Below are 12,100 nucleotides of genomic sequence, written 5' to 3'. Positions count from 1 at the left end.
TTGGGAGAATTCTAGACCTTTTTTTCACTTTACTTGCTGAGGATTCAACTTTCCCTCTCTTGCTGAAGAGCCTGTTTCAAAAGGAAAAAAGGGATTTTTCCCACCTTGTTCCTCCCATTAAGCAGAGAAGGTTTTACACAATTCTATAGCTAGCTTGTAAATTCTTTTTTAAACACCAGCATCCATATTTTTGTTTGTTTTGTTGGGTTCTTTGTCATTGTTGACTGTTTTCTGATAGTTTATAAGGTTGGAAAACAAAGTCACGAACTTGGGTATCAGAAACTAAGCAGAGGACATGACAGAAGTCTCAGATGCATTTGTTGTAGGGCAGGGACAAACTCTGTGTCTAGCACAAGCTAGAATCCAAGTACTTAATCTGCACATAAACAGTTAGAGTTGGTACTACATGGTACTACATGGCCTTGCAGAAAAGGGAAAGTTGGTATTTGAGCTCTTTTTCTCCTGCACAGCAGACAGACTGCAAGACACAGACCTTTACTTTAAATGTAAATTCTGATTTTTCATACACTAGCAGGAGTTCAGACATTCAATTACAAAATTTTCAGAAACCTCACTTGGCTAAATAGAATGGATAAATCTGAAAATCTTAGGCATAATCTCTTCTGATGGACTTGATTTTGGACTTCTGTATGTGGGAATTTTTCCACTCAGGATTCAGTGTCTGAAGTAGAGGAATTACTGAAGAAACACCATGATTTTGAGAAGATGCTTGCAGCACAGGAGGAGAAATTTGCTCAGCTCAGCAGGAAAACTAAGGTGAGTAGTTGGAGGCTGATGAGCTGTGTATGAAACAGGATGATGTGGGTCATTGATTGTTTGAATGGCACTCCATGTAACAAGGAACTCCTGTGCTGAGATGGGATAAATGAGTAACCAAAGCTGAGATATTTCAGACAGAGCAAGACCTGTATGTGGATCAAAAGAGATCAACTACCTTGAAAAAGCTATAGGTGAGAAGTGGAACTTTTCTTGTGCCAGGACAGTGAAAAGGGTATGAGAAACAGGGGGATCCCTTGCTACACAAATGGAGAGAGAGATTTTGCGTCATTCAGGATTTCAGAAAGGAGCTGGCACCACCTGAAAGTGATAGAGGATAGCAAAGGGCTGAAAAGAAAGGGAGACCAAGGCACAGATAGGCCTTTTTCCTTCTGGCAAAAGATTTTTACAATGGATTGTGATAAATACCAAAGATATTCAATAACCTTCTCAGATTCTCTTTCATTGTGGGGGAGGTTTTTTAAATTATTTTCTTGAAATAACCAGTAAAACATAACAGTTGTGTTTGACTTCAGGCTGAAAATCATTCCATCTTTCGTTCAGTGATTTGCAAATTGGCTAAGTGAAAGGACAAAAGTCCTTCCCTCCAAAATTTTCCACAAGAACAACCCTGGACACTCAGTGTTCTTACAGAAAACTTAAAGAAGCAATGCCACAAGAAGGAGCGCAGTTTCTCTTGAGCTTTTTTTAAAAAATCAGCCTCCAGAGAACTCAGCAAGGGCAGGATTAACCATATCTGACGTTAACTGCCAGGAGTATTCATGATTTGGGCAACAAAATAATGCTTAGCACATAGCAATTAGATTCAGATCTAACTCTAAGAATGCCAGTGGAAGTACAGGCCTTAAGATTCAATGCCAGGAGCCAGTTCATTTGAAAAACTATTCCTGTTTAAAATAACAAAATCTTAGGTAAGTAGTCATGAATGCAATGAAGGTGATTTTAAAAAATGTAATACTTCTGTCCTACAGAGAGAGATGAATCTTCTGAAACAAGTGGACACAGAAGAGAGTGAGCAGAAGGATAAAAGCAAAGTTGTACGGGTTCCTTCTCTGAAAAGAAAAACATCTGACAGAAGGAATGCACCACCAAAGGTGACAGAGATAAAGAGCACAACGCCACTGCCACCTGTGCCTGTACCCAGCGTGTCCTGGAGGGTCCCACTTGAAACTATTTTCTCCCCCATTGAAAAATCTCCTACAAGGTTCCAAGAATTCACTTCCAGGGAAGTCCCTGAAGTGCTGAGCAGCAACAAAACAGAAATGAAAGCTGAGACGAGGCTTGGTGAGATTATCACTCCAGCTACACCAAAGATGGTGAGCCCACAAGCTGCATCTTCTGAAAGTCACAGTTCTTTAGGCTCTCCTTTATCTCCTACTCCTATAAGCCTGCAACACAGCAGCAGTTTGTCAGAATCACAAGCCACAGACCACACATCTCCTCAAGGAAAAGGTGCTATGGGCTCCTCTTTCTCCAACCTGCAGACCAAGCTACCAGCAACACCACCCACGCCTGGACAAAGGTCACTAGATAACTCACCAAACTTACTGCTGTCTAACTCCTCTTGGGAGACATTAAAGAACACATCTTCGGTAAGTGCCAGAAATTTCTGGCTCTCTCCTTACAAAACCACTATCCTGTGCTAGTTAAAGTAAGGCAATAATAGGAAGTTCTGTGTGAAAGTCACAAAGAGCACCATACAGTGGGCATTTCAGTGGGTACACTCCTGGATTCAAACAAGAGGCATTTTATGTGCCTTTGCAGTTCAAACAGTTTCCACAAAGACAGTTGACTTAAGCAGTTATGTACAGCTTAAAACCATTTTTAATTTGCTAAGCTTTATAGCCTAGGTTTTAACAACTGTATCGGTTTCTGTTTTTCTTTTCCTGAACTAGAGGCTATTCCTGCTGCTCAATACTCAGCAGAGCACTTAACAACAGCCAGGAGATGGTGTCTCCCAAAGAGGATGATTTACCTACACCCTCTGTGTGAGGTGGCAGTGCTTAGTGTCCACTCTGTTTAAAAGTCAGAGAGAGGAAGGACTTCATGGCACACTTGTCAAAGAGCTGACCTGGTACAAGACTGGAACCAGCAACTCCTGTTTGCTCACCCTTGCAGGAAATTCACTTTTAACTCACGGGCGGATAAAATTAGAATTTCTTTTTGCTCCTTTACTCTTGAGAGGAACATGTTTGTCACATACCCAAGTGTACCAGTACAACACCATACATTGGTGTAACTCAGTAAATGTGGAGGTGGTATGAATAACTTGAACAATTTATGTTGTAAAATGTATGTAATAATATAAAAATAATATTAGTTAATTGACACACTATGATAGAGTAATTTCCATAAGCAAATTGTTCAAGAAGGATTTCAATTCTCTTTGTTTAGGGGGTCTAACAGATACCATTGCAACCTAGTGAGGACTTCCTGCTGTGCTGCCAATGTAAAGGCTAAAGAAACCAGAGATCAGTCTCTTTGCATGGAGTTTATCTAAAAAAGACCTTCAGAAATTTAACATAGGCCTAAGGGCCATTTTAAAGTTAAGTAGCAATGTTCTTGTATGTCTCAGGTTTCTGCAAGTCTCCAGCACATGGAGGGTTTCCTAGAGAAGAGAGACCAGCTCCTTCCTGGAAGACAACAGGTAGAAATAAATTCCATCATTCTGGATTATTTAACTTTTCCTTGAGTTATTGTCCAGATCTGGTCTGACTTCTTCAGGATAAGCTCTTGCTGAAGAGGAGCTGAGTAGTGGGGGTTTGCTTCAGCTATCCATAAAATGCATGGGGAAGTGTCCACTGGCTTTGGCAGTATCCGATCTTTAACAGAAAGAGACAATGGAATTTTTGCCTGTCATGGGAATCATGCAGAACAGGGTCTGTCTAAAGTTAATGGATTTATAAACCAGAGTCTAGTCTGTATGAACGTGTTAACTACTTTTTCCTAATTACAAACACAGGTTTCAATATATCAACTGAATTGGGAAAAACAAACAAATAAAACAACAACAAAAAAAACCCAGCAACCAAAAAAACCCCACCACCACAAAAAAACCCTAAAGCTTCATGATCCTGTAACAGCATGCGATAGTTTGTCAGCAGTGGAATCCCTCAGTCTCATGCCCCCAATATTTGTAATTTCTAACTGTGCTAGAACAGAACTAAGGTTCTGTTTATCTTTGAAGAATTGGTTTGTTAAATAGAGGTTTGAATGAAACTGAAATCTAAATTCTTACACTGGGAAATAACACCACTTCAGGTCAGTAGCCTAATGATCACAACAGGCCAGGAAATTTTCTAATATTCACCACCAATCTGCAGACATCAGTGTTTCCTGAGTGCTTGCACATAAACATGTTGTCTTGGATTATTTGTCCCATAGAATATTTCCTCTGAAATTTTTAACTTGAAAGACCTCTTTTAAAAAGTGACTCTGGTATGGACTCCATCTTCTGGAAGAGAAATTTAGTTTTTCTTCACTTCTGGACACACAGAATTTAGTCTTCAGGGATACTGAACTTCCATATTACCAAACAAGAAAAGCTATGACTTATCTTCCTCAGAACTGTTTCCTTCCTTTTCTCTGAATGACCAAATTGTCAACTTGATTCACTGGCATAAAAAAATATGAATATAAGTTATAGGATCCTTCATCAAGAAGGGTCTCATGGCACCAGGCTAAGCTTTCATTGATACATAGTTAGGGTTGGAAATAGCTGCTACTTTTGCACGTTGTTCAGTAGCATTCTACTGGGGTTAGTTCAGCAAATGAAGAATTCAGCAGCCACATTAGATTGTAACCACACACTTGATTTAAGTAACCTGTGACCAGCAGGCAGGGGCTGGTGTTCCAGCTACGGAAAAAAGTGGAGTTTTAGTAGCCAAAAATTAGAGAGAACTTTGATTGTCACCCTCCAAAGATGTTGCTGACCACATGGTGTAGAGCTTGCTTGAACCAGGTTATGTCATTTGTTCAGTCCTGACTCATAGAGACCCTTTCTTGAATCACTCACACAGAAACTATAGTAGGTTCTGTTTCTCTAAGAGATAACAATGACTGTGACAACTTCTGTGATCATAAAATAGACAGGTCCTGGCTTCCTGTGGAAGTTGTATATGAAAGATTTCACTACTCCTATAAATATATACTTCGTAACTGAATTTTATTACCATTTCTATTCATGTAGCCACACTCAAGGTCTTGGAAATCCTTCTATGTAAAACTTGATGGATTAAAGCTTGATTTCTATAATGATGACAAAGAAGCATCTAAGGTAATTTGGTTTTTTAATCTTTCTAGACAACTTTGTGTCTACATATGTAAAAATGAATTTTAAAATGTCACCTTTGGTTTGGGGCTGGGGGTGATCTGTTCCCTTTCAAATGTCAGCTAAGTGAAAATTCAGCAATTATTCAACTGATACAACTAAAAAACAGAATAATAAGCTTCCAGAAATTTTCAAAGATATGCCTTAAAAGAAGTATCTTATTCAAGAATTGCCTTCAAGAGACAACGCAATTGTCCATGGTTCCTCTGTGGTTGGTCCTATTCAGTGATCCTAGTTATAAAGTTAGGAGCATAAAGAGATGGGTGTGTAGTCTGCCTGCAGGTTGGTATGGAATTGAATCCTAGCAGAAAAGACATAGAAGACATTTTGTTTTCATTTTATCCCCCTTCAGAACATATCCACAGTCCTGTCCCTCGGCATTTCCGGTGCCAAATGTGAGAGGCTGGTGAATTACATCAGGAAAGAGAACGCCTTCATGCTGCGGTGAGTCTTACGGAGAAGGGCACAAATAAAAGCCTATGCAGTTCCCTGCCCACGTCACCTAAGGCTGAATGTTGTTAGGAGGCATAACTGAAGTGTCTTACACTCACAAGCACAGAAGGTATAAGGCAAAACTGACTAGAATTCACCTTTTCCTATCCTTATTTACAGGCTGAGAGATGGGGCAGAGTATTACTTTGCAGCCCCTTCTCAGACACTGATGGAGGACTGGCTGCAGTCGCTACAGAATAATATAGGTATGTTCTCACTTCCTCCAAGAATGAGCTGTGCTTTTAGCAAGGGACGGTGAGAGAAAGAGAAGAGAATGACAAGGTGTCCTTAGTTTGGGGCATTTTGAGCCATCCTTTTTGGCTCTGCTAGAAAGCAATACACAAGTCACCTGCTACCTTGCGATGTAGTGACCTGGCAGAAGAACATCCAGGGTGATTTGCAAAGCAGTCTTTCAGTTGTACTGTGCCAGCATCAGGTTATTGCCTGGGAGAGGCATAGGGCTGTATTCATCCTTCTATTAAGGATCTTTGGATCTTGACCAACAGCTTTTCTTCTGGATCTGGATATCTTTCTAGACATCTCTCTAGGCAGTGGCTTATTGGGAAGGAAGCCATAGCATAATTATAACTATGGTGGTCAGAAAAAATTGTTATGGGCCCAGAAGTGGAAAACTCTGCCTCTAATAATACTTTTTTGTTGTTGTTTCTTTTTTTGGCTATGTAGGACACGGTAACAGATCCCATTCTGCAGGGATGGTGCAAACTTTCATTTCAAACACAGAGACCTCCCAGAAAAGAGTGTGGGACTTTCCAGACAGGGACTCTGCTGAAAGACTAAGCAGCAAAAGCTCACTCCTGAGGTATGGGCTCTGTGCTGCAAAGCTGAACAGATGTCAGTGCTGTCTGTGCTCAGGTAGCAGTCACCTACAAAGAGACTGCCCTGAGGTCAAAAAGTCCTGCTCCCCTGTTACTAATGTCACAAAAATAATGTGGCCAGCAGGACCAAGGCAGTGATTGTCCCCCTGTACTTGGCACTGGTGAGGCAACACCTCGAGTGCTGTGTTCAGTTCTGAACCTCTCACTTCAAGAAAGCTGGAATGTGTCCAGGGAAGAGCAACGAAGTTGGAGAAGGGTCTGGAGAACAAGTCCTACCAGGAGAGGCCAAGGGAGCTGGGGTTGTTTAGACTGGGGAAAAGGAGGCTCATGGGAGACATATATGGAAAATATAGCGCAGCCAAATTCAGAAATTTGGCCTGTTTAAATCAATTTTACTTGCTTTTGTAGTCTGTACAAATCTTACAGGCTATGATGTGAAATCCTAGTCCTGCAGCTGGGCAGACTTCAGCTGCTGAGCTAGAGGCCTAACAAGTCCTTACATATAGAGAGTGACTTAAACTCCTCTAGATTATACCTGATTTTCTGATGATGCATTTTGTTGGTAGGAGAACACCTTCCTTCAAAATCAAACCAGAGAGAGAGTCTGCAGAATTTTCCAGAGATTTTAAGGAAGATGGACCTACAGTGATACGAGCCTCAATCACCACCCGAAGTCTAGAACAAAGTGAAAATAAAACAAAATTGCTTCCATCTCTACTAAAAGCAGGAAGAGAAAAATGACATTTGCCTCAATGAATTACAGACAATTGTAACTTAACTCAGCCCTCTAAAAATGTATTGATACTGTAAGTTAATTGCTTCCCTCTGAACTTTTTAAATTATGTATTAAATCTCATTAAATCTTTAAATATAATTAAACAGGATTCAATCTGGTATACTTATGTGTGTACGACAACCTTGTCATTTGCCATTATCAGCAAAGTGTTATCTACTCCAAGGTACTAAACCAAAGGGCAGGGGGACCTTTAAGCCAGACAGCTCAAATGAAGTGATTCTGTGAGACAGGAATGGAGAGCACTGAGCAGAGCATGAGGTGCAAACCATAAGTGAACTACAGCCATGTGTAAATAGATCTGCAGAGACCAACAGAATAGATTTGAGGCTTGGGTGGTCTGTGCACCCAAAGGTAATGTTAGATCCTACATCACTTTGTGGTCTCAACAGTCTTTCCTTTTTACAACACATTAATCAACAATTCTCTATTTGCCAATTCTTTCTGGATGAAGCTACCAGGAAAAAAAAGCCCTGCAGTGTTACTCATTTTTAATGGAATCTGAAACTTAAATAAGGCATGAACAATCAGTGTTTCAGTGTAAAAGGAGAAGAAAAGTAGGAGAGCAAGGAGGAAGTCAAGTCCCCAGACAGCAGGCTTCACATGCTAAGGTACGGTGTAATCATGGGAAGGAATATATATTTTCCCCCTACTCATCTCTGTTTCTGAGCCAAAGAAAAGTTACCTAGCATGAAGCTGGAGAGAAATGGCATTTTTTCCCCCAGGACAGTAGCTGGGGGCTCTTCCCTGACAGGTGGAAGATAAAACTTCAAGTCCTTAACTCCTCTGGCAAAGACTTCAGCCTTCATCCCTTTTTAGGCAGTCTGAAGCATGACTCTCACTCTCTGAATGCAGTCCTCTCCTCTGCACTGCTTCTCCAGTGGTAGAGAAGGGGAACACTTTACACCAAGTTTACATAAATACTTTATGGGTACATGCAACATCTAGAATTCAAATTTGTGTTCAGTCTGATTCAGATCAGTCACAGGCATCCAACAAGGTGAGGTAATAATTTCATTTTTTTGGCTAGTCCAGTTCTCTCCTCTGTTGTACTCCAGCTGGAGCTGCTGCCTGTCACAAAAAAAAAAAAAACCAAAAACAAACAAAAAAAAAAAAACCCACCAAAAAACAAAAAACAAAAAAACCAGCACATCAAAGTAATGGGAAACTGATGCACTTCATTATTGTTGATCATTTTAACTGATTAAAAAAAAAAAAGCAAACAAAAGCCAAACCAACTCCAGTATTTTAAACTTACCATTTAACTGAACAAAGCTGTGCCTTGGCTGTGACTCAGAACAGCTGCCTCCTTGCCCTGACTTGCGCCTTTCCACTGAAGAGGATTTTACCACAGGAGGTAGATTTTGTTCCAGGCTCTCCATACCTTTGTAAACCAGAAGATCTTCTCCCAGATGTCTTTCATTCAATCTTGAAACCAGTAAATGCCCTTTGAAGTTCTCAGCAGGCATTCAGCATAATTAGTGCTTATACAACTGGAAAAAACCTTGTCTTGTGTTTAAGCACATAAAGACTTTCATGGGTCTGGTGCTCTTTTGCAATATTTTATTTTTAACGAATATATTACTAAACAGTTAAAAGACACAAGCAAGCAATTTCTATGAAGAGCAGCTAATAGTTATAAGAACAGTCTCATTTCCTTTGTGTTTGGCAGCAGATAGCAAGCTCTGTACTCGTGGGGGTTTTCCAGCAAAATGTTCAGCAGAGAGCAGTGATCTGGGGCGCATTTCGGACAAGGCTTTGGCAGGCATGCAATCATCTTCAGTGTTTAAGCAAACACAACACCAGACCAGCAAGGCCTGGTTTATAAGTATGGCACATGCCTATTTTTGGTGAGATGCAGAGAGGCAGCTCTCACCTGGAAGAGCCTGCTTTGGTTTGCATGCACTCTGCCCAGTCACAGCACAGCATGTGGCACTAGGCCAGGCAAGAATGGGGCCAAGGAAAGAAAAAAAATCCACAGCGTCTGAAGAACAAACATACAGAATTTCAGAGGCCAAAATTTTAGACTCCATGTTTACTCTAGAGGGGATAAGGACCAGTCTTGAGCACAGATTACTGATCAGCCTTATGTCACTGAAACGATGCCCTATATTTCTGTCGTTTGGGGGCAGTGCAACTCAGGATGCTCTGAACCAGAGCTCAGGAGTGCTTTGGGGGACAACCTGTGCCAGCCACCACTTCCACAAGCTGCACAGACAAGACCGTGCAAGGTGTAGGTCCCTCCAACCTCCAGAGTTCTCCAGCAGCCTCTGTCCTCACAAATGCCCTCCAGGTCCTCCTACTACACCATCAAGCCAGCAACACACTCCTCCAGTGTCATAGAATCATAGAACCATTTAGGTTGGAAAAGACCTCTACAACCATCCAGTCCAACTGTTAGCACTGCCACGTCCACCACTAAACTGTGTTCCCATGTGCCACACCCACATCATGTTACAAAAACAAAAAGGCAACCAAAATGAAACAAAAAGGCACTCTGATGGGCAATGATACAGCCCTCACATAACTTCAGGCTCTGAAATGCAAAAATATATTTGAAAAAACTGTTATCATTTAAGGCTACAGAGGTACCACATGGGACACCAAGGAGATGAAGGGGCACATCTCTGTGCCTCTGGCTGCAAGATTAGACAGCAGTTCCCAGCCTGACTCTAAGTGTTGGCAAAACCTTTGGTGGCAGTTCTCCTAGCAGAGTCACACCACCCTCCCCACCTACAGATCCCTTCCTCCCACCCTCCTTCCCTTCCTTTATAAGAGGATTTAACAGTCTCTCAGAACAGTAATTCTCCACCAGCTGTGGGTTACCTGAAAACCTTGTGGTTTTGTGGCTCCTTCACATTTTACTGGGCCTTTCTGTTTGCATTAGCAGCACTATGAATGCACCAAACATGCCCCAATTATTGGTCTGTGGAGCATTTTGAGAGACCAAATTTTCTCAATGTGGCTGAGCTGCCTTGCTGCTGGGCACATGCTGCCAAGGTTCACAAGGATTACAGATGGTTCTCTGTAGACCATGAACACAACAGGGATATCTTTTCACAGCAGCAGAGCTTTCTAGGACCAGCCAGGGGAGCATGGAAGTGGTGCACACCCTGTGCACATGTGTGCACAGAGCCATGTGGGCTTGTATGTGCTACACATGCTGCTCTCTGTGTGAAGGTAACAGATCCAGCTGGATCAACTCTCAGCTCAAAATGGCTCTTTATGTTTTGTCTTGCAGCCAGAATCTGATTAGTTCTTATCTTCTCATGACCTGAATCCCACAGTACAGTTGCATTCCAGCTGTTAAGACTCCTCAGGTTCTGGATGGTAGTCCTTAGCTCAGCAAATAAGCATTGTACAAGAAGCATTGCTGAGGCTTAGCATTGACATTGCAGCAGAAGCAGCATTTAGGAGATGCAGGCTTCAGGCAATCGACTCTTTTATAAATGCTCTCCCTTTGAGCTTAAATATTGCCTGTGCATACCAAAAAGGCAGACCCCTCTTTTTCTTTGTCTAATTTTGGATTTCAAGTACAACTAATTCTAGATCTCAAGTAAATTTCCAATGCAGAAGAAACATGTAAGATTTTCCTTGGAAGTCCTGAGGAATATGCTGTGTTTGGAATAAACAATCCAGAAGCAGGTCCAAATCCTTCAGCGTGAGGAAGTCCACAAACTTCTCCGACTTCTGTGGAGCTCTGTTTTATATTGCTCAGCATCCTTTCCTATCATCTTTTTAATTTAGTAAAAGGCTATAGAGATGTTCCAAGCTTCTAGTTCAAGGCAAAGTCTCTCACTGCATTCCAAAGCAAATGAAAACCAGGTGTCATTTTCCAAATATTTTCCTCCAGCAAGGAGGAAAATGTGTGTCCTATTTTTCTTAATTTGTGCTCTATTTTATGTAGCACCTACTAAAAATACTTTGCCTGTGATGTTAGGGATAGAAGACTATAAAGGGAAAAAATCTTCTGTGTGTGAAAATACAATGGCTATGGACTCTTTTAGTGACTGATGTTGTCCTACATTCAGTTTCCATCTGTAAGGAGAACCAGTTTATATCTCTGTCATTATCACTAAATTGAATGTACTTGAGTCTATGGTAATTATTCCTCTCGAGCTTCTGCTATGAAAAACTTGTTTCAGGCTCTTGACATTTTAATGCATAAAGGCACTGATGGTATAAATCAATATGATCAGTTGTGCTTTATGCAGAACTTTTCCTCCAGCCAACGTTCAAAAGAACTGTGCTCACTCACTGCAGCTACCACCCTCTCTCTCTTGAAATGTAACCTCCCCCTTTGTGGCAGTCTGGAGCAGTATTTCTGTGCCAAACTCTTGCAGGGCAATGGAAAAAAGGAGTAACTTCTAAATCAGCAAGGGAAATCAGCCAGACAGAGTGCAATTGTACACACTGCAGTTTGGCCACTGTTCACATATATATGCCTGACTTCAAAGCTGAGCCCACCAATTCAGTGCAAATTCTAGTTGCTCAGCCTATCTGAAAATCTGGACATCACTGAATGCAAATGGCCAGGACTTGATTTTTAGTGAAGTATTGAAAGGACACTGACAATGGGCTCAGGGTTGAAGGGACAGGCTCTTACAAAGAAATATCACCACCACCAAACTCTGTAACATCAAGGAGATCCTGGGAGGTCTCTGCTAACAAGGACCTTAATTTCTTAACAAGTAAGAACACATTGTGAGGCTCTTGTGGGCTGAAAATGTGAGGGAAGGAGATTAAATAAACCGTTTTGAAAGCTAGGCACTTGAACATGGCAAGGTGAGAAATGTACAGGTTTCCTCAGTTTTCTGCAAATAATGAACACTGTGATGTGTGGTAATGTGA

At 41.3% G+C, this 12,100-nt stretch overlaps 1 protein-coding gene across 1 annotated transcript in view; it reads left to right on the top strand.

Moving 5' to 3' along the window:
- SPTBN5 (spectrin beta, non-erythrocytic 5) overlaps positions 1-7,229 on the top strand; it is a gene marked incomplete at its 5' end in the record, with an annotated part of 90,797 nt that extends 83,568 nt beyond the window's left edge. The window contains 8 exons of the mRNA XM_082284428.1: positions 673-777; positions 1,770-2,390; positions 3,374-3,445; positions 4,988-5,074; positions 5,481-5,572; positions 5,741-5,826; positions 6,305-6,440; positions 7,023-7,229. Of these exons, the coding sequence (XP_082140554.1) occupies positions 673-777; positions 1,770-2,390; positions 3,374-3,445; positions 4,988-5,074; positions 5,481-5,572; positions 5,741-5,826; positions 6,305-6,440; positions 7,023-7,197 (1,374 nt within the window). The 3' untranslated portion in view covers positions 7,198-7,229. The remainder of the gene's footprint in view (positions 1-672; positions 778-1,769; positions 2,391-3,373; positions 3,446-4,987; positions 5,075-5,480; positions 5,573-5,740; positions 5,827-6,304; positions 6,441-7,022) is intronic.
- Between the last annotated feature and the right edge of the window lie 4,871 nt (positions 7,230-12,100).

The sequence above is a fragment of the Coloeus monedula genome, assembly GCF_965178545.1.
Source record: "Coloeus monedula genome assembly, chromosome: 6".
Classification (NCBI taxonomy): Eukaryota; Metazoa; Chordata; class Aves; order Passeriformes; family Corvidae; genus Coloeus; species Coloeus monedula.
The sequence above is the reverse complement of the archived record's forward strand: the minus strand, read 5'-3'. Positions and strand labels throughout refer to the sequence as shown.